Raw genomic sequence first — 18,138 nt, 5'->3', positions numbered from 1 at the left:
TTTTGTATTTCCTTTGTGAATGGTTGTCCCTTTCTCGTAATAATCCTCTTTAATGACCACTTGGCAGTTCTGTTTGTTGATCGTATTCTCTTGTTTCTTGTATTTTTCACTCATTGAAAAGAAAGCTTCCACAGGCATCTGACTGAGCAATGAGTGATGAGGGAATGAGTGTCTCCGAGTGGTGCACGGCCACCGCAGTGCCCGCGAGGGCGAGAGAGGGGAGCTGTGTCGAGGCTGTGCTGATGGGAGCCTCTTGCAAAGAGGACAATCATTGACTCAAAAATGCTCACTCTTGCCAAAATGCTATAAATGTGATTTCCACAGCATGTGTGAGTGGGCCTGTGTGCATGGTTGTCTGTGCGTGTGTTTGTGTTGCACAGTTTTTGGAAACTGCCTCATGGTCAGTTGTTTGGTCTGTCGAGCTGCACATTTGTTATACCTTTGTGGTGAGAGGAGGGGTGTGTTTTTACAAGCATTTGGCTGGTTTAGTTGGTGTGAGAGTTGTTTCGTATGATGTGGCATCCTGGAAATAAACAATTGTTGACTTGTATGCAGCTGCGTGCACTAAGTCGTGCATCAAGTGTGTCAAGCCCTTGTGGATGTCACTCAAATTCAGAGTTCTGCTTGCTGACAGTTGAAGTATTGCCCCATATTGGAGCAAGACTTGATCATTAATCGGTGTAAATACGAGAGAGGAGAGTGCATTTGTTTTGAGTGAAAGGAACCAAGAGAGTTGCAATGAGTGCGTGCGTGTGCATTTGTAATTTGGAGGTGAGTGGGATGGGGGTTGGCCCTCGAATTGGAGGGAGGGGACTGCTGCGTGTGTTTTTTTATTTACTATTATCTAGCTTTTACAAGAGAGATGGTGGGGTGGACTGGATCGAGTGGAACGCACATGCGTGTTTTTCTAAGAGGGGGCCATACAGCCTTATTGTTGGTGACATTGCCTCTGGTTTGATTATTGATTCCCCTAAAAAATAATAAATTATATTAACTCCTTTTGTTGCTTCATTAGTGTGTAATTTTGAAGTATAAAATTGTAAATTATAATAAATGTAAATCACTATATTTACTACATAATACATTGGCTTGATTTCTCCTCCTTCTTGTCATGCATTCATGCATGATATTGGTCTCTTCCCTCTATTCCTATTAATGCCTGACAGTCTTTAGTGTGATTAGCCTGTGGTCAATGATGAATAGGGTAGTTTCCTTCTTCAAAGAAAATGAAAGGCATTGATTGCGATTCGTTAACCATCATTAGTGTATTCATAATATACAAGTTATGTATTTGGCTTTAGAATGCCCACTTTAGACAAATTTTAATGGTCAATTTTAACCTCATTTGAAAAAGGCCATATTGGCGGCCATGCGATGCCACTCCACACGACATCAAAGGGGCCTAGATGCTAAACAAGTAGTCAGGAGTTTTACATCGCCTGAGATTACCAATGCATGCATGAGACCGAGCTTAGGGAAACATCTCTTATTAATCACCTATTAAAATTGCCTATGATCAGAAAGTTTCCTTCATTTGATACCGTATTAATAATCCTTATTTAAGCCAAGCGCTACCTGCTAGCAGCCTGCATCGTAGCGGTGCTCATAGCCTCACACAAAGGTGGCCGCACACTACGGTCGCGGGAACCAGAAGGATGTCAGACGGGCTTTTCCCAGCATTCTAACTTAGCCCTTGCGTTTTCATTTGCTTGAATATTTTTACTTTTAATTTAATCACGAAAAATAGATAACGTCCTTTAAAAATCTAAAAGTGTGGAATGCATACTCCAGGAGTAATAATCTTTCGATTTAGCAATAAAAAATAAATAGGAAACCACCCAATTGGCAAATAATAAAAATATGTAGAAGAATTATTTATTGGCATTCGTTCAGCCGTTTCACACACTGTACTTTAACAATAAGGCTGATATAAATAGGTTGGGTTTGGGCACACCCAAGATTTAGCCTCGGGTAAATGAATTTCACACTTGAGAGGTTAGGATGACCAGGCTTTCCATGGGGGCTATTTTGATATGAGGATTTTCTATTTTTAGTGTGTCGAAAAGCCCTCATAATTATATACCCTTTTACCCACAACCTTTGATCAGAAGCACTCATTCAACATGGGCAATTTTTTTATAATCTAGTGGTTTTACGTGAATGAATTATCACATAAGAAGTAAGAAAGAATGATGAGTCATAGTACACTTTTGGTGTGACTAATACTAATTGTGGCATTATCTTTGATGTTTTGGATATTTATTAGAGGAGTTTGTGCAGTAGAGGAATCTGACAGAAGGCAGGCATACTAATTCTGATAGTGGCTGGAGGGAATTTGGAACTGAGGGAGCAGAGATTCCTCATTTAGCTCAAATTTCAGTCCATTATACTCTTCTATGAATGTTGGCATGCTGTGCTTATATCTATTGTTTTAAGCCATAAATCTTCATCACCCGTTTCTGTGATTGAAAAACATTTCCAATGGTATGACCTCTACCCCACTCATAAATATTACTATTTTTTTTGTGAGTTCAATAATGCCATTAGCACATACCATGGGGGGGGGGGTTGTGAGGAGCTTCAGCACCCCCCAACAGGGTTGAATCTATATACTGTAACCCCACCGTGCGGGGCACATTCGGGGAAGGGGAATTGGAGGGCAAAAGGGGAGGGCAGAGGTGTAGCGAGGATATTCCGTGCACCTGGGGCGAGGGAATGGGATTTTGGGAAAGGGCAGGAGAGGGAAATTTAGGGGTGATGAGACCTGAGACAGTAGCGTTCGGATAAAGAAAGCCATTCGACTGCGTAGTTCGCTCAACATAAATTTAATGAGTTTAAATATGATCATTTACAAATACAAGCAAATCAATAACAAAAGGAACAATTAACTTCTTCTCCTTGAATTCAATGAAATACAACGCATAATTCACTATGCTGCACAACAGAAAAATTTCAGTCCTTAACCTAAACCCAAAAAAAAAAGAATCATGCTACACGTTTTCACATTCATAACCCACACAAAAACCACAAGATAAAGGGAACAAATAAAAAAAAACAAAAAGAAACGGGGGGAATGGAAATATGAAACAACAAAATAGATATTGCACTGAAGTTCACACTGTAATAGGGGGGAGTACTGTCATGTTCTCTACTTGTGCGGGGGGAACTTTATAAACGTTTTTAATGAATTCTCTTCTTGACTTGGTGAAGTGGGAATTTTCTTCTGTTCCTTGAGGGGGGGGGGGGGGGGGAATGGGATTTCGTGGCTTTTTCTCTTACAGTTTGTTGAATTTTCGGGGCTCTCAATCTGCTGATCATGGCGATTCCGTTCCGCGGCGTAGGCTGCTCTGTGTCCTCTCCGGCAGGTTCACGAGTGGGAGATGGCCTCTATGCGACAGTTGGGAGATCCTTTCATCGGCACCACGAGTCTACCGTACAACTCCTACTCGCATTGGGCACCCTCTCTCTCTCTCGGGATCTCTCCACCAACTTTGTCTTCTCTGCCTCCCCACACTCCGCCTACTCTTAGGAGCGTTTTTTGTTACTTGGAACCGCCAAAAAAAAATAGAAGCCCTTTTCCTCCGGTGCACCACGTTATATAGCCATTGAGGGGAGGAAACACCAGGGAGGAGGGGTCAGGGGAAAAAAAAAGGGATGATGCACTTGGGGCTGGACGGTCACTTCACCAAGGACACGGGAGGGGGGGGGGGGAAACCACGTTCTTCTTCTTCTTGATCGTACGATTTGCACACATTAGGAGGGGAAGGGGAGAGCATTACACATCATTGTGGGGAGGAAAATAGGGAAACATCAAATGGGGACTCAATGATTCAAAACACACACTCAAAAACCCTCTTACACTCACTCACACATTCATACGAACACATATCTAAAGAAAAAAAAAACGGCCTTCCTTTACCTCGCACTCCCATCTCATGCGTCACTATGTAAGCGGGCAGGATGCACTTTATAACCGTTATAAAGGAGGCCATGATATGGTAGTTTGTGGTCATTCAATTGTTTATTGTTGAACAATACCAGTCACGATTACTGTCCCCATTATCAGCCTGTGGCTAAATATAGAGTGATCTCAACAAAAGTCCATATTTGTGCTCTTTTTGGGGCTAAATGAATAATATAAATACCTCTCTGAAGAATATAATTTCTTACTTGGTCACTGTCCCTACCAGATGAATAGATCTTGAGCCTAAAATCATTGACAATCATGCCAGCATATTAGGAGAAGGAGGTTCTCCAAACAATTTCTATCCCTCTCACCCCACTATTACTTATACTCCAAAAATTCGGCAGGTCTTCCCTTTCTCACCCCACACTGCTTGTATTTTGCACACAACACTGAGATTAGCAGACTTGTTCAGAGCATCAAAACCAACCAAAACCACTGCAGTCACCTCAAAGATAATGAAGACGGTGGTGACTTGAGAGGCAAGAGTGTTTGGCTTGTGTCATATGTAGGAGTCACATGGTTAAATCCTAGTAGAGCCTTTATAATATTTAGGTATGTGTTAAGTCAATACTATATACATATTTTTAATTACCAAAAAAATTCTTATTTGCATATGTATTTCTAGAAATTCGTATTATTTAAATGACCATGGGGCCATTTTATCTATACCATTACCATATATATTAGGTAAATTTATTACATCCGACGTTTCAATTCTTCGGCTATGGTGGTAAAATTCTTTTAAATTTATTTGGTAGTTGATTTTTACTTTTTCGCCGTGCCACAGTCTAGCCAAGTCATATCAGAGGAATTATCACTTCCAGAATCCAAGCAAGTCTTTGTTGAGACTCCTGTGCTTGGTTTTGTATCCTTGGAATATATGCACTCCGCATTTCACGGGTGATTGAGAATTCGGGGCAATTTTGGGATACGTTCATAGAAAGGGCGATGTTAGTTTGGGTTTATCGTGTTTATGTATTCAATCATGTTGTGTGAACTGTCATGCGGTTGAAAAGTCATTGTTTATCTTTTCCGCTCGTTATCACTTCATTATAAAAAATGGTCGTTATTGATGGGGCTAGATAATCTATGAATGGGAAATAGTTTCATCCATTTCATTACGGGATGCTGTGCCGCTCACACGATTTGCAAATGTTGGATGGTATACGTGGTACTCATGATCTGACGATAATTATTGGGATAGTAAAGTTTTTCACGTAGAATCTGTGACAAGTAATATCAGACGAATTATCACTTACGATACTGGTTAATGTAGAGCATGTTGACGTTAAGCTCGACGTGGCCAATGTGGCATTAAATATGCCTGTAAGTCTATAGTATCGCAATATATTGCATAAATGCAGCTCTGGGGGAATGTAGATAAATATTTGAAGAAGCAATTAGTGTGTGTGGTGTCTGACTTCTGGTTAATCTGTTGAATTTTCGGTTTGCGCCGGAGTAATTGTCGTCCCCAGTCATTTCCATGAATCCCATTCTTAAGAGAAAATATGGGAAATAATATCAGTACGACAGAATTAAATCTCTTGCAAAAGCAAAGGGGCACGCTGGATTTGAGTCTACATGTGAATTACGAGCAGTATTGCCAGGTGAGGTCAATGTATGATTAAAATGTTGTCATTTTTCATGGCCAAAAATTAACTGATGAAGTTAATCGTAACGGTGGAGTGAAAAACGAGCAGCAAAGTACGTTTCTTCTTTCATCCGTAATTGTATGTGCTCGTAATGGAGATGGAGAAACGATGGCAACATAATTTTATTGTTTGTTGATCATAATAAGAGGTCGATCTTATGTAACCCAAACCACGTCTTGCCTTTATTTTGCCCTGAAACATGATCCGTGTAATCCTGGATACTTGTTTTCTTTGATTATTATTTATTGGTATTTTTGTTTTTGTATTCTATCCATTGTTATTTTTTTGTGCTAAGAGATCTGAGTTTGACTCCTTAATAAATTTTTGCAGCACGCGTTAGGCCAGGCACCACAGGGAAGTCTCGTGAACCTCGCCTCTTCCTTGCCTGCCACTCCCACCCTGCATTCTGGCCTTAATGCTTCCTTCAACTGGCTCTCGGATATTCCTGCAAGCCTCCCCGAACGTCTTCCTCACTTAGTCACCCTAAACCTCAGCCACAATCGTCTAGCCACGATAAATGATGTGATATTGCTAGCTTTACCTCACCTGTGTGACATATCCCTCTCGAACAACCTCCTTCAAGCTTTACCTGAGTCAATCCACCTGCTCCCAAAGCTAACCCGCCTGGACTGTTCGCATAATGTCATCGAGGTGCTGCCTTCAGCACTTGGCCTGTGCCCTGCCTTGAGAGCCTTGGACTGCTCCCACAATCGGCTGAAGCAGCTGCCCATCTCCCTTGGAAAGTCGCAGACCCTACAGCTCTTGCTGGCCACAGGGAATCCATGCACATCTCCACCAAAGGATGTCTGTGAGAAGGGATCAGGGGAGACACTCAGCTACTTGAGAGCCATTGCCCACGGCCTTGATCCTAATTCAGCTACATCTGGTCCCAATGGTGCTTTTTCTAATTATTACTACTTAAGTAAAATGCAGATACAGACATACCTGTCATATGCCTTTTGTCAAAAATGGTATTGTTTCCTCTTTCGCCTCTGCGGGTCATCAGTCCTTGTGTTCACTGTCTTTCATATCTTTGATGCTTCATTTTTTGGCCTTGGGAATAGAATTTCTGTTTAATTCTTCCATTTACATTTTCATGTTGATTGGTTGTTGACTCATCTGAATTTGAAATCAGGATTTGGTTAGTCAAAATGCACTGGTGATTTTAAGGTAGTCTGCACACTCTAAGCAGATATCCATATTAGTATGTAGTCAAATTGAAATAGCATGATTATGGAGTCAGAAGATAAAATTCTTTAATTTCCATGTTAGAATTTGAAAGATGACAAGACCCTTATTTTTTCCATTTTATTGTCATCTTAACACGTTGCGTACGGATGGCGAAAATTCTCTTCATTTTTTTCCTGAACGTTCCGGAGGGATGACAAAGATTCTCATCATTTAGGCGTGTCAACCTAAACAATTTTAAAGTGTACAATACGTATTTGTTAGTGCATTTTCAGTTGTTGTTCGTTATTCATATTGAATTGATGCATTATAATGTTTAATTGGGTAAAGTTATATTCTAAACATTAGCTTTTTAACCATGTTTAAACCAAAGGCGTATTTCCAATCTCAACACCTCCACCGAGAATCGGCGTTCCTAGGAATTTAAATACCCCAGTACGCAACGTGTTAAGATATTTGAGTTTAAATACTATGGAAGGGAATCATAATACATAAGTTCTTTAATCTTTTATGAAAAGAGCTACTCCAAAAGTTAGTACCATTAATCACATCTACTGCCCAATCAAGTTTGGGCAAGATCATTACTCTTCGCTTATTGATGTTATGACATACTCGCGAAGTGGGCATCAACTCTCTCAAAATTTTGTTTTTAGTTTGTGAGTGGTGAACTTAGAATGTTTTTTCTCATGCACTTGATGTTGTTTTCATGAAACCTTCTTTAATACTTTTGGACAAGTTGACTAGGTATTGAAAAAAATCAGAAATTCAGGTCAGAGTGAACAACTGCATTGTTTGAGCAAACTCTTTGTGTCAACTTGATTTATGCTGACTTAGAAAACCTTCATCCTGGACTCCAAAATTTTCTTGCCTTTAGGGTACAGCCTTGTCATGGTGAAAAGGCTTGCTAGTTCCTACAGCCTCGTTGTTAGTGGTGATTTTCAATTAGTACCTGATCCATAACTACCAACCTGACTAACTATTGATGCCCTGATAACATGGTACATAATGCTATTATTAGACTTGTATCAAATGGAATCCGGTCTTTGGAAGTAGGTATCACTTAACCTTTTCGCGCCGAGCTCCTTCGCGGGAAGTTGCTTTTGGCTCTACGAAGGGTTTGAGATTTTCTTTTTCGCCCCGTACGGAGTTTTTTTTTTCGGCTTGGGACTGACCAGGTAGTCGCTTCCTCCCCTTAATTTCCTTTCCTAGCGGGGTCCCGGACCCTTTCCTCGACAACTGAGCAAATATAATCCTCGACCCTTTTCCCCGAAGGCAGACCATCCCGGCGTACTTTTGCGGTCAGTTTATTGCTGCCAGTGCAATTTTAATTTTTTTAATTGTTACTGTTGCATTAAATGTTAGTTCATCAATGTATTCCTTTCATTTTGCAATGCCTGTAGAACTTTTAAACGAAGTTCTTTGGTTATTTTTAGGGTTTTCAGCAAAACGGCACTATATCATAGCCAAATGAGCTTTTCCGAGAAGAGTGAGGTTATCATCTTCCACGTACATATTTCAGTAGGAGAATACTTACACCAATGAGAGTACTTACAATATGAGAGTAATTACCTGGGTAGAGCAGTTCTTATTCCTGCAATGGTATGGAATGCTTCTCACAACATGTGTCTACGTAAAACATACCCTATTGGTACATTAAATTTACGAATTTTTAGGATATGCATTAATCAGTATTTATAGCGAAATTCGTTTATAATACCTTTGTATTCAAAGGTTGGCATGCTTGACCGCGAAACCGTGAAAACACGGCCTTTGGCCTTTTGCTTCGAAAAATTCAAGCCGTGAAAAGCCGGCCTTCCTTCTTAAGCATCCAAAAATTCAGGCTGTGAAATCACGCCCTGCGTAGGGAAGAGGTTAAGGTTATAGGGATGGTGAGGTTCTTAAAGTCTTTATTCTGCAAATTCCTTGCCACACCTATCTGCAGCACCCAAGAGAAAAGCGACCAGGAAGATGCGAAAAATCATTTGAACTGAAAGCAGTACTATGGCTGTGGTGCTGTGGCCACATGGCATCACTACCTTGGATTGTGTATCATCCCATTGTAAAAAAATCTGTTAAAAACCTGGTCTACTGTTAAAATTTGGAGTGGATTGATGTTACATCAATGGGAATGCGAAGCAGTTTTGTACGTCTTTTGTTAGGACAATAATGAAGGTGGGAAAGCTAGAGATTAAATGGAGAAATGGTAAACAGTTGCATTGGGGCACTATGAGGTGAGATTGGAAGGAAAGTGGGGACTATTGAAGTGAGGGGTTCAGGATGATATTCAGCATCAAGGTGTCGAGGATTCATTGGGTTGGTGGTGGCCTAGGTGTACACATCAAATAGTATTGTGTTTCATGACATGACTTCAGGAAATATCAATCATGGGGAAGAGAAAGTAATAGAGGTTCATGAACAGTTCATGGGGGAAATAATCTGGGAAATACTGGATAGGGAAAATCTGGTAGTGATGGTGCCCTGGAATGCTGCAGTTGGGGAAGGGAGCGATGGGAATGGAGTTATAAGGATTGGGAATCAGTAAAGATCCGTGAAAGTGGTTTTATTTTTTGCTAAAATTCGTTTTAAAACTATCTGATTTTGGTGTTATAGAAAATCTTGCCGGTGCTATCATAGTGTGAAAATGTTTGCACCTTTCTACGTGTTTTTATTATTTTTTGGTGCACCTTTCATGATTGCTTATATTTTTGCATTTGCATTTTACATAAAGTTCAATAAAATTTCTGATAAAACCAAATGAAAGAAATGGTTCAAGGTACACATATAAATGGTTCAAGCATTAATATTATAGATTGAGTAAGAAAAGGTGCACCATGAACACTTCACTTGATTGTCTTTGTGAGGATAACTGGAGCAAAAATTGACCAAATAGTACATACTGAAATTTGTTTTTGGTTTCATTGTATTGATGTAGACCAATAACACAATATTTAAGCCCTTCCTGCTTCTTTTTCCCTATAATCAGAATGTATTCTTGGCAAATATGATCGGCAGACGGCAAATCCCCACTACCCTTCATGTATGTACTTCTAGAGCCTTTCCCAAATTTTTGGACTATCAAGTTTTTCTACACTAATTCCAGCATTTAAAAATGCTTATGTAATAGTGACAACAAACTCCTCTTTTGCCTCCTTCACTTTCTTTGACTGAGTAACTGTCTGTTCAAGTGATTGCTGTCATTTTGCGGGTCCCCTTTCTTCCGCACGTTTATGTGTATCGCAATAAATGTGCTTTAACAAGGTGTCATGTCTTTCAGATTCAAGTCTTTTATCCCAAAATTTACACAGTAATATTTTGTATTTCGCATAAAATCCTTCTGAGCCGAATTCACTTGCCCTGGTATGAATGGTTACACTATGTTTTTGGAATTTTAAAATTCCATTCCTTTGTTTGATATATAAAGCTGTAGCCATGATTAAAAATAGCCTAAGCGCGAATCACAACCAATCATGACAATGTTTTTAAACTGAGTGCTGGGTAGCTATGGTATAACCATAAGTAATGTATGTATACCAAAATTTTTCTTGCCATGGGCTCCCTTTTGATAGCCCTCACTTAGGTGCCGAGGGAAGGTAGGTTCAACAAATTCGCTCAGCATTGATTACAGCTGTTGCCAATCGGTCAAGATAGGCCGTGAAAGAAGCATGCATAACTAAACACAATCGGATACAAATAAACTTGAGCTGGGGGTGTGTTGAAATGATTTTTTTTCCATTGAAGCTCAGTTTATCACCAAATGTCCGAAGATCCGTCCGCTAATAATTAGCACCCCCTCTCCTCCTATCCTTTCTGTTCCTTCCTTCCCTTCCCCCAACTGCTAGCGCTTCGTACTTTCACATACCAATAGGTTTTTAAGGATGTCTTCAAACGAGACGAATCCCGCCGTTGACGGCACGGCGCTATCGACGGCCGCAGTAGTCACCGGCACGACGGTGCGCCGTCTACGGCGTGAAATGGCAGTGCTACATCGAGGCCGCTTTCTGAGGATAAGAATTTTCGCCAGCCGCCGTTCACGGCACGACGGCGTGCAGTTAAGGCCGCTTTCAGACGAGACGACTCGCTCGCCACGCCGTGTGCCGTGCCGTGAACGGCGGCCGGCGGAAAGTCGTCTCGTCTGAAAGCGGCCTTCCGCTCCTAACCAGCGGCCGTGTTTAAGTCGACAATATTGTTAAGTTAGACCCAAACGTTAGTTTTTCCTGCAACAGGTTATCCAATAATGGTGTTTCACCGTACGGTGAGTCACCGGAATTACTGCTCGGCATTGACGCGTGCCGTGCACGTGAGCTTATATTTACGCTCTTTCGCGGCCACGTGAAATTTCTTTCAGGACTTTATTGATTCAGAATATCTAATTCTTCTGGAGAGAAAGCTCGTCATTCTATACATTTCCGATAATTTCAGGAGTGATAAATGTGAAGCGAAGAGAGAGGCCGTGATTAATTTAACGGCAAATTCCGGCGGAGATATCACTACAGTGCGCGATATAACGCGAATTCAATATGCGCGAGACAAAACAAACCAAATGACCTTGGAATCGAAATCAAATATCGAGTGAACGTCAGCAGCGTTAAACAATGAAGGTTTAGGTTTTAATAGATTATGACTCATTAGATTCCAATTCGTCGCTAATTCACCTAATATAGCAAAAAACGCAAAATTTCGTTTTTATTTACTAATATCGCGTCTCGCGAATTTCACGGATCTCAAGGAATAAGAAATGGCCAAAATGAGATAGCAATGAAGTTTTGAAGTAGGAAAAAGGTATTAGTAACATGTACATACATTGTTCGTGCATCACAACAGGTACAAGTACATATAGGAGAGAGTAGGAAAATTGGGTATCATTGACTCACACAGGGATTCAACCTGTAGACTGGTTTGGATCAGTGAGGGAAAAGCTCAACCAGGCCACGGGCATATGAATGTCACACATTCAGGGTCGTGGGGCCAGTTTTTTTTCTGAGCCACCTTTCACTTCAAGGATTTTGATTTGGGTTGTCCACCTGGGATAATCCATTTCAATCTGTGAATTCAAGAGTCTCAGTTGCGTTTGACTTTAAATTATTAAACTGTAGCAAATTGACACAGCTTATTCATGGGAAAGGGGAAGTGAGGTAGTGTCTCAGTTTGTAGAATGAGCAGGGTTTGGGGGAAAGGTCAGGATGTTTGAAGTGAGTCAGGGAAAATTTACGGAATCTCGTCCATGGTGTCAGGGAAAATTTATGTCACGATGCATGAATCGAAGTACCTGCTGTGTTTTTGGCTAGATAAGGGCGTACGGTTGTGACATGGAATGACACATTAAAAAATTTGCCTTCAGAACTAAACAAATTTAATTGTAATACCATTCTACACATTTTTTGTTTTTTTAAGTTCTGATAATGTTATATTGTATGGCATCTATGCTTCATCAACCATTAGTTATATTTTCTTTCTTCCAGCAAATTATATGGGCTAATTCTTCTGCTTTGAGGTCAGCTTTATCCTGTTTCTACTGTGGAAAAACTAATTACTCTTCTCAGAGTACCTACCTTGAAAAAACTTTGATTTGTATCCATTTCCCAGTCAATCTTGAATCATACATAGGTGAAGTTGACTGTGATTGGCCGAGCTGAGCAAAACTGTTATGCAATGATGGGTAGGAGAGCGCCAAAAAGTCAATAGGGAAAAGAAAATATTTGTTAGGGAATCGTGAGGTAATTCAAATGCAGCTTCCCATGACATCTGCAGATTTGGACCATAATCTTTAGTCTTCGAGGTAAAAGATCAGCTTTAAAAAGCTTATGGAAGGCATAAGTTTCAGAATATGGAATCTAGAGTCTCTTAAAGGACTAAAAGAAAGATACAGGAAAGGGCTAATAAACCAAATCCCTGTTCCTTGATTCATAAGAAGAAATAGGTTGTGACTGGCTGCAAGCAAGCTCACACCTTGCCAATGGTTACCATGTGTTTTTGGGGTTGAAAGCCAAACTGTAGAATTGCTTCAGTGGCCGTGCAATTCCTGAGGTTAGAAGGTGTTAGCTGAGTAACCATGGAAGCATTGGGAGATAAAGGTAATGCACATTCCTCAGGATTTTGTCGGAACCTCTGGGCTTTGCACCTCTTGAATAAATTGTAGAGGATGGCTGATGATTTCACATAATCAAATGTGTTGCAGTCCATTTTCACCCCTCATTTGTGTTAGCATTTCAGTTAAATGGTGTCACTAAAGCAGTGTTTCACTTTCTTCATCAGAATGATGGCCACCGACTTTGCTATCTTTTCTGTAATTCAATTGCTGAAGAAAATTAGTCTGAAATTGGTTCTAAGTTAGTTTAAAAGTTAAAAAATTGGTTTGAAAAGAAATGAAAATATGCTGTACATATTATGTAGTTGAAAATCTCTTATAAATTTGGTGAAAGTCATTATTCTATAATTTTTTGGTAGTTTTGCATGCGGGCAGTATTAGTGGCATCTGAGAGGGTTATCGAGATATGGGGACCATGAGGAAGGAAAATTGGGGGGGGGGGATGAAAAGGAGATTATGGGGTACTGGTGGCTCGTGGGTTAGTGGACTCATGTGTGCCGTAGCATAATGTCTGCATCTCAGCAAGGCCAGCTGCATGTCGTTGACATGGAATGGTAATTATTGGTGATTTACATGGGAGCGGAGGGCCCAGGAGTGGTGGGGTGGAAAAAGGTAATATCCAAGGGAGGGTTAAGGGAAATGATTGTGATTGGGAGAATGCAATGATTTTTCAGAGGCAAACTGAACTTGTGTTATCTTGGAGCTGCTACTGGAAGCCTTGTGTTTTGGAGTGAGGCTTTAGGCAGGGTAAATACCGTGCTTGTCTTTGTGGGTTTGTGGCCAAGATTGTTCCAATGGACAAATTGATGTCTTCTTTTTTCCATTCCCTTGCTCTCTAGATTGTTGGCTAGAATTGTGAGGGGAGGAAGACATCAATTGAATGACTGATGAGGATGGATTGCTTGGTGTGAGAAATGTGTCAGGGCATATAATATGTTGAAACAAAATATTTCATTAGCTGCCTTAAATTGTGATACAGAATCTTTGTCAGGTATGCTAGCACTGACAAGAAGAAGAGGAAATTCCCTGATGGAACTGCAGTGCAGTTGAAACTGTTGTTCACTTGGATGAAGAGCACAGGAGAAGGAAGCGTTGCCATTCCCTCGCTCATGCCTCCTCCGCTTCACTTGCTCCTTTTACACATTGGAACAACACTTGCTGTCCTAATTTCCAGAAGTTGACAATCAAAAAGTGTTCCAAGGCTATAAATGCAGATTGGGCTGCATTAAATGCTCAACCTGGAATACCCTTCTTCTCCAAGTCGTGGGCATCTTACACCCAATGTTTTTGTCCCTGAGGAAATGCAAAAACAGCCTCATAATAGGATTGTTGTGAAGTAATGGTGGCCAAGGAAATGTAATGATTTTAACCATATTTGTCATGTACCATTTCTCACAGTTTTTGTTGGCTTCTTCCTTGCCGTATTGATATGGGGTTTGTCTGCATGAGGAAATACCTGGCTGCATTCTGATTCATATTCTGTGGCAGTGGGTTTTCAATTGCCATGCTAAAATTGTATATATTCCTTTTTCCAGTTGAGGAGGGATCGAGGCCGAGGAAGCTGGTGTTCCCTCGAGCCCATGGGAGTGCCCTTGGCATGCCTGTGGGTCATGTGGGGTCGGGTGGGTCGGGAGTGGGGGCCAAGGAGCAGTACGTGGAACTGCAGCAAGGGGGGCGACAGGTGGCCATGCAGACGGCTGTTGGACTGAGGACGCCCCTCTTCCCTCCTCCCGGCTCCTCCACCCTCGACGCTCTCGAACTCAGGGATAGGGTTGCAGGTATTGTGCCCCAAATACTGATTGGTCCCAGGAATCCATGTGGTAGACTATGAGACAAGCTGTAAGTCGCCATAGCCCTCTCGTCGTCGTCACGCGGGGATTGGTAGGGAAAATCGCACAGAAAAAAGGAAGAAGTCACATGTTGAGGAACAATCACACTTTATTCTTCCTTCGGTCATGTACACACACCGACTGCCCAGCGTACTCTCCGACTTCTCTCGTCAGCATTTCCACTCTTGGGTCGAGTGCACAGGAAGACCCCATTCACAGGCTTGCCTTACATTGTCAGGGGTTGGGTGGTTGGGAACGTGGGAACAAGAGGGAGGAGGAGGAGGAAATGCTGACATTAGGGAGGAAAGACAAAGTGAGGCAAGGAATACGGAAGGCACCTCTTACAAAGCTAAATATAATCAATGCTTACAACATTTTACAATTAGTTGAGTCTATGGTCTGGACACTCTTATAAAAACTGATTCATGCAATAGTAGCATTTGTGCAGCAGAAAAATTTGCAGATCAATTTTGCTCACAGGAGCATTTTTTTAACGCTTTGAACCAGATAGTTGAACTCTTCTAGTGGCCGGCCACGTGAAAGGGGCTCTTGCTGTTCATGGTAGTAGAATGACAGCACACATGAACATCTCCACTGTCGTCACGAAGATGAATCGAAAATAATGAGGACAACCAGGACACCAAGCTGCACCCACTGCCTTTTATGCTTAATCAGTTCTTGTCTTCATGGATGGGGAATGGAGTACTTTTTTGATGTCAGAACTCAAGTTTCCTCTGATATTCACTCATGAAAGACTTACAGCTAAACTTTGCCTACAAGTGAATACTTCATAATGGTGAAACTATAATTAAAACTCAACCATGAGTCGAGATTGATTGATTTAAACACAATATCATGCTAGTTGAAGTCGTAGATTTTAATTTTTGAGTGTAATTAAATTAATAAGTTATGAAACATTTTAGTGAATTTTTTCATTTACTGTCACCCTTTCTGTGGATTAGTGATGGCAACAAAAATTTGAAATGAGTAACTCCTCCAAATTTCTTTCACCAATGATATAAAGTTTTTGATGTGTATTTATGAGAAATAAAACCACTATCAATAGAATGGGGCTTTAATTCGAGGAAGTGGTTTATATTTTTTTAAACTTGGTACCATTCAAACTAAAATTTCATTTTATTGTAGTTCTAGTTTCACTGTTGTATGAGTTCATCCAGTACTGTGCTAATTTACCTTTCCTTCATGGTAATGTGTTAATACTCACGCGAATGCTTTTGGATGTGTACATTGTAAAAATTTTGATGTATTCAGTTGAAATTACCGAATAGTATCTAGTTTCAAAATACCACTCTTCTCTCTAGCAATACACCAAAACATTCCTGTCTGTAGGTATTAGTCACTCCCCCCTATTTTCATCTCCTAGGTTTGTTATTTGGCGCTGTTGTTGGAGACAGCATTGGCCTGGCAACTGAGTTCCTCTCTCGAGACGAGTGCATGTTTCACTACTGCCCTCTGGGAAAGACCACCTCGACGGACGGTAGCGCCACTGTGCTGCCCCTCCTGCAGCATGATCAAATCATTCGAGATGGCCACCGAGTTCGTTGGAGCCGTGGAGATTGGACCTCTCATTCAGAAATCATGGTTTGAGTCTACAATTAATTGCTACATTAGCTTCGTAATCTATCAGAGTAACTCTTCATTATTTTTAAAGATTTTGGGGATGAATTTAACGACCGAAATAGCCATCATTCATTTTTAATGCACCTAGGGGCTGCTGTGGTTTCAGAGGAGGGGAGTGAATGTTTGGAATGGCTAAACTGGCCACAAGTGCAAGCAAAGGAGAACAAAGGGTCATATCTTCAAAACAGTCGGTGTCGAATTTCAGTCAGGAGCCGTATGGGTCATCCTTGCCGTGAGCAACCTCACAAATTTTTTTTTTCCCTACCTTTCAACTGCATACCTCTGTATCTTCTCCCAGCATGGGGACATATTAACTTTAAATTGCCTCACTGAGGATAAGGAGAATTTTTGGTCCATAGAATCTTCATTTCTTGTGGATTTTAGGCTGAAGAATGGTGCCTGCAAATGGAAAATTTTCTTGTGTCGAACCTGGGGCAGTCTAAAATTTAATGATTTTCCTAAATGGAATATGTAGCTCCTTTGAATGCTATGCCATTCATGTTTGTAAGATTGGAGACCTTGCTCTTTCTAGCGTTTAAATTTCTGGGGAACTGGTGTGTGAAGTAGAGAAACCGTTGGTAATGCGTGAGATTCAGGGGTTAGTCTGAGGGCGTCAATCCAAGAGGCCAACTAAATTCCTTTGTATAATCATATTTTGTTGATACTAGACTCTACTACACAAGAAAGATTTTACTTGAATTGTGTAAGGGGTATACTTTTACTTTACTTATAGTATAAACAAAGAGTGATTTGCAATGCTGGGTGAGGGATTATAATGACTTGCTCTTTTAATGAATTTTAGTGATTGCCAGTGGCGTAGCCAGGGAGGTATCAGGGGGGTCTGGACCCCTCCGAAATATAGAAACGCAATTATTTTCCTTCATATAAGAAAACAAAGTATTGAAAAATCATGAATTTGCAAAATATTCCTTTGAAAAGTGAATTTTTTTCATTATGAAAAGTGTTAAAATTAGTTTAAAAACCTATACTTAGTACCCTGTTTTTCAAAAATCCCCCCCCCCCCCCCCCCCGGGATTTGGATCCCCCCCCCCCTGAACAAAATTCCTAACTATGTACACCACTGGTGACAGCTCTTGTTGCTGGACCCATATATGTAAATATCTTTATGCGTGGAAAAAAAGCAAAGATAGTCATTGTCAATTTGTGATTCTAATTCTGATGCAACCAATGATTTTATTTTGAGGCTAGATAGATTGAAAAGTAATTGAACAAATCAATCGAAGTCGAACTAATACAATCTCTTAATTATGTTAAATATGGAAAATGGCATTCTAATTGTCAGAACATTCTATTACGTGCAACATATGAAGTGCCAGAGGTTCAAGAGTGAATGCCAAGCAGAAGAATTAATACTATAGACTCTCGTTAATACGAACAGCATTATTATGAAATTCTCATTTTTATGAAGTAAATCATTAGTTCTGATGAAAAGTCTCTTATAATCTGTAGTGAAAAGAAAAGTTGTTACAAAATTACGAGTCTCAGTCCCGGTCCCGGCGGTTATGAAATGATCTTTATTACAAAGTTCCACGGGTAAGAAATGGCATTTAGGTGGATATACGCAACACAGCATCACATTCAATGCACTATGTTTAAGCTCTCCTCGTGCTCTATCCCCAAAATCCTCCGGGTCAATCTCCAAAAAACGTAGATTTTCCACAGGCAAACTTTTGAATAATTAATTTTTGCTTAAATGTAAGAACCAAAATTGTGTAATTAAAGTGTGTCAATAATAATACGATGTGACGTAAATGG

The 18,138-nt window shown here is 40.5% G+C and overlaps 1 protein-coding gene across 2 annotated transcripts in view; it reads left to right on the top strand.

Annotated features, from left to right (window-relative positions):
• The first annotated feature begins 4,883 nt into the window (after positions 1-4,883).
• LOC124155630 overlaps positions 4,884-18,138 on the top strand; it is a 35,350-nt gene continuing 22,095 nt past the window's right edge. The window contains exons 1-4 of one of the 2 annotated variants that reach the window (XM_046529626.1): positions 4,884-5,574; positions 5,950-6,514; positions 14,428-14,670; positions 16,106-16,323. In XM_046529626.1, coding sequence (XP_046385582.1) covers positions 5,476-5,574; positions 5,950-6,514; positions 14,428-14,670; positions 16,106-16,323 — 1,125 coding nt within the window. In that variant the 5' untranslated portion in view covers positions 4,884-5,475. Of the gene's footprint in view, positions 5,575-5,767; positions 5,828-5,949; positions 6,515-14,427; positions 14,671-16,105; positions 16,324-18,138 lie in introns of those variants that run through there. The other variant, XM_046529635.1, reaches the window with a different exon arrangement.

This window comes from Ischnura elegans, chromosome 1, assembly GCF_921293095.1.
Source record: "Ischnura elegans chromosome 1, ioIscEleg1.1, whole genome shotgun sequence".
In the NCBI taxonomy this organism is placed as follows: Eukaryota; Metazoa; Arthropoda; class Insecta; order Odonata; family Coenagrionidae; genus Ischnura; species Ischnura elegans.
Note: the sequence above shows the minus strand (reverse complement) of the source record. Positions and strands in the feature narration are given on the sequence as shown.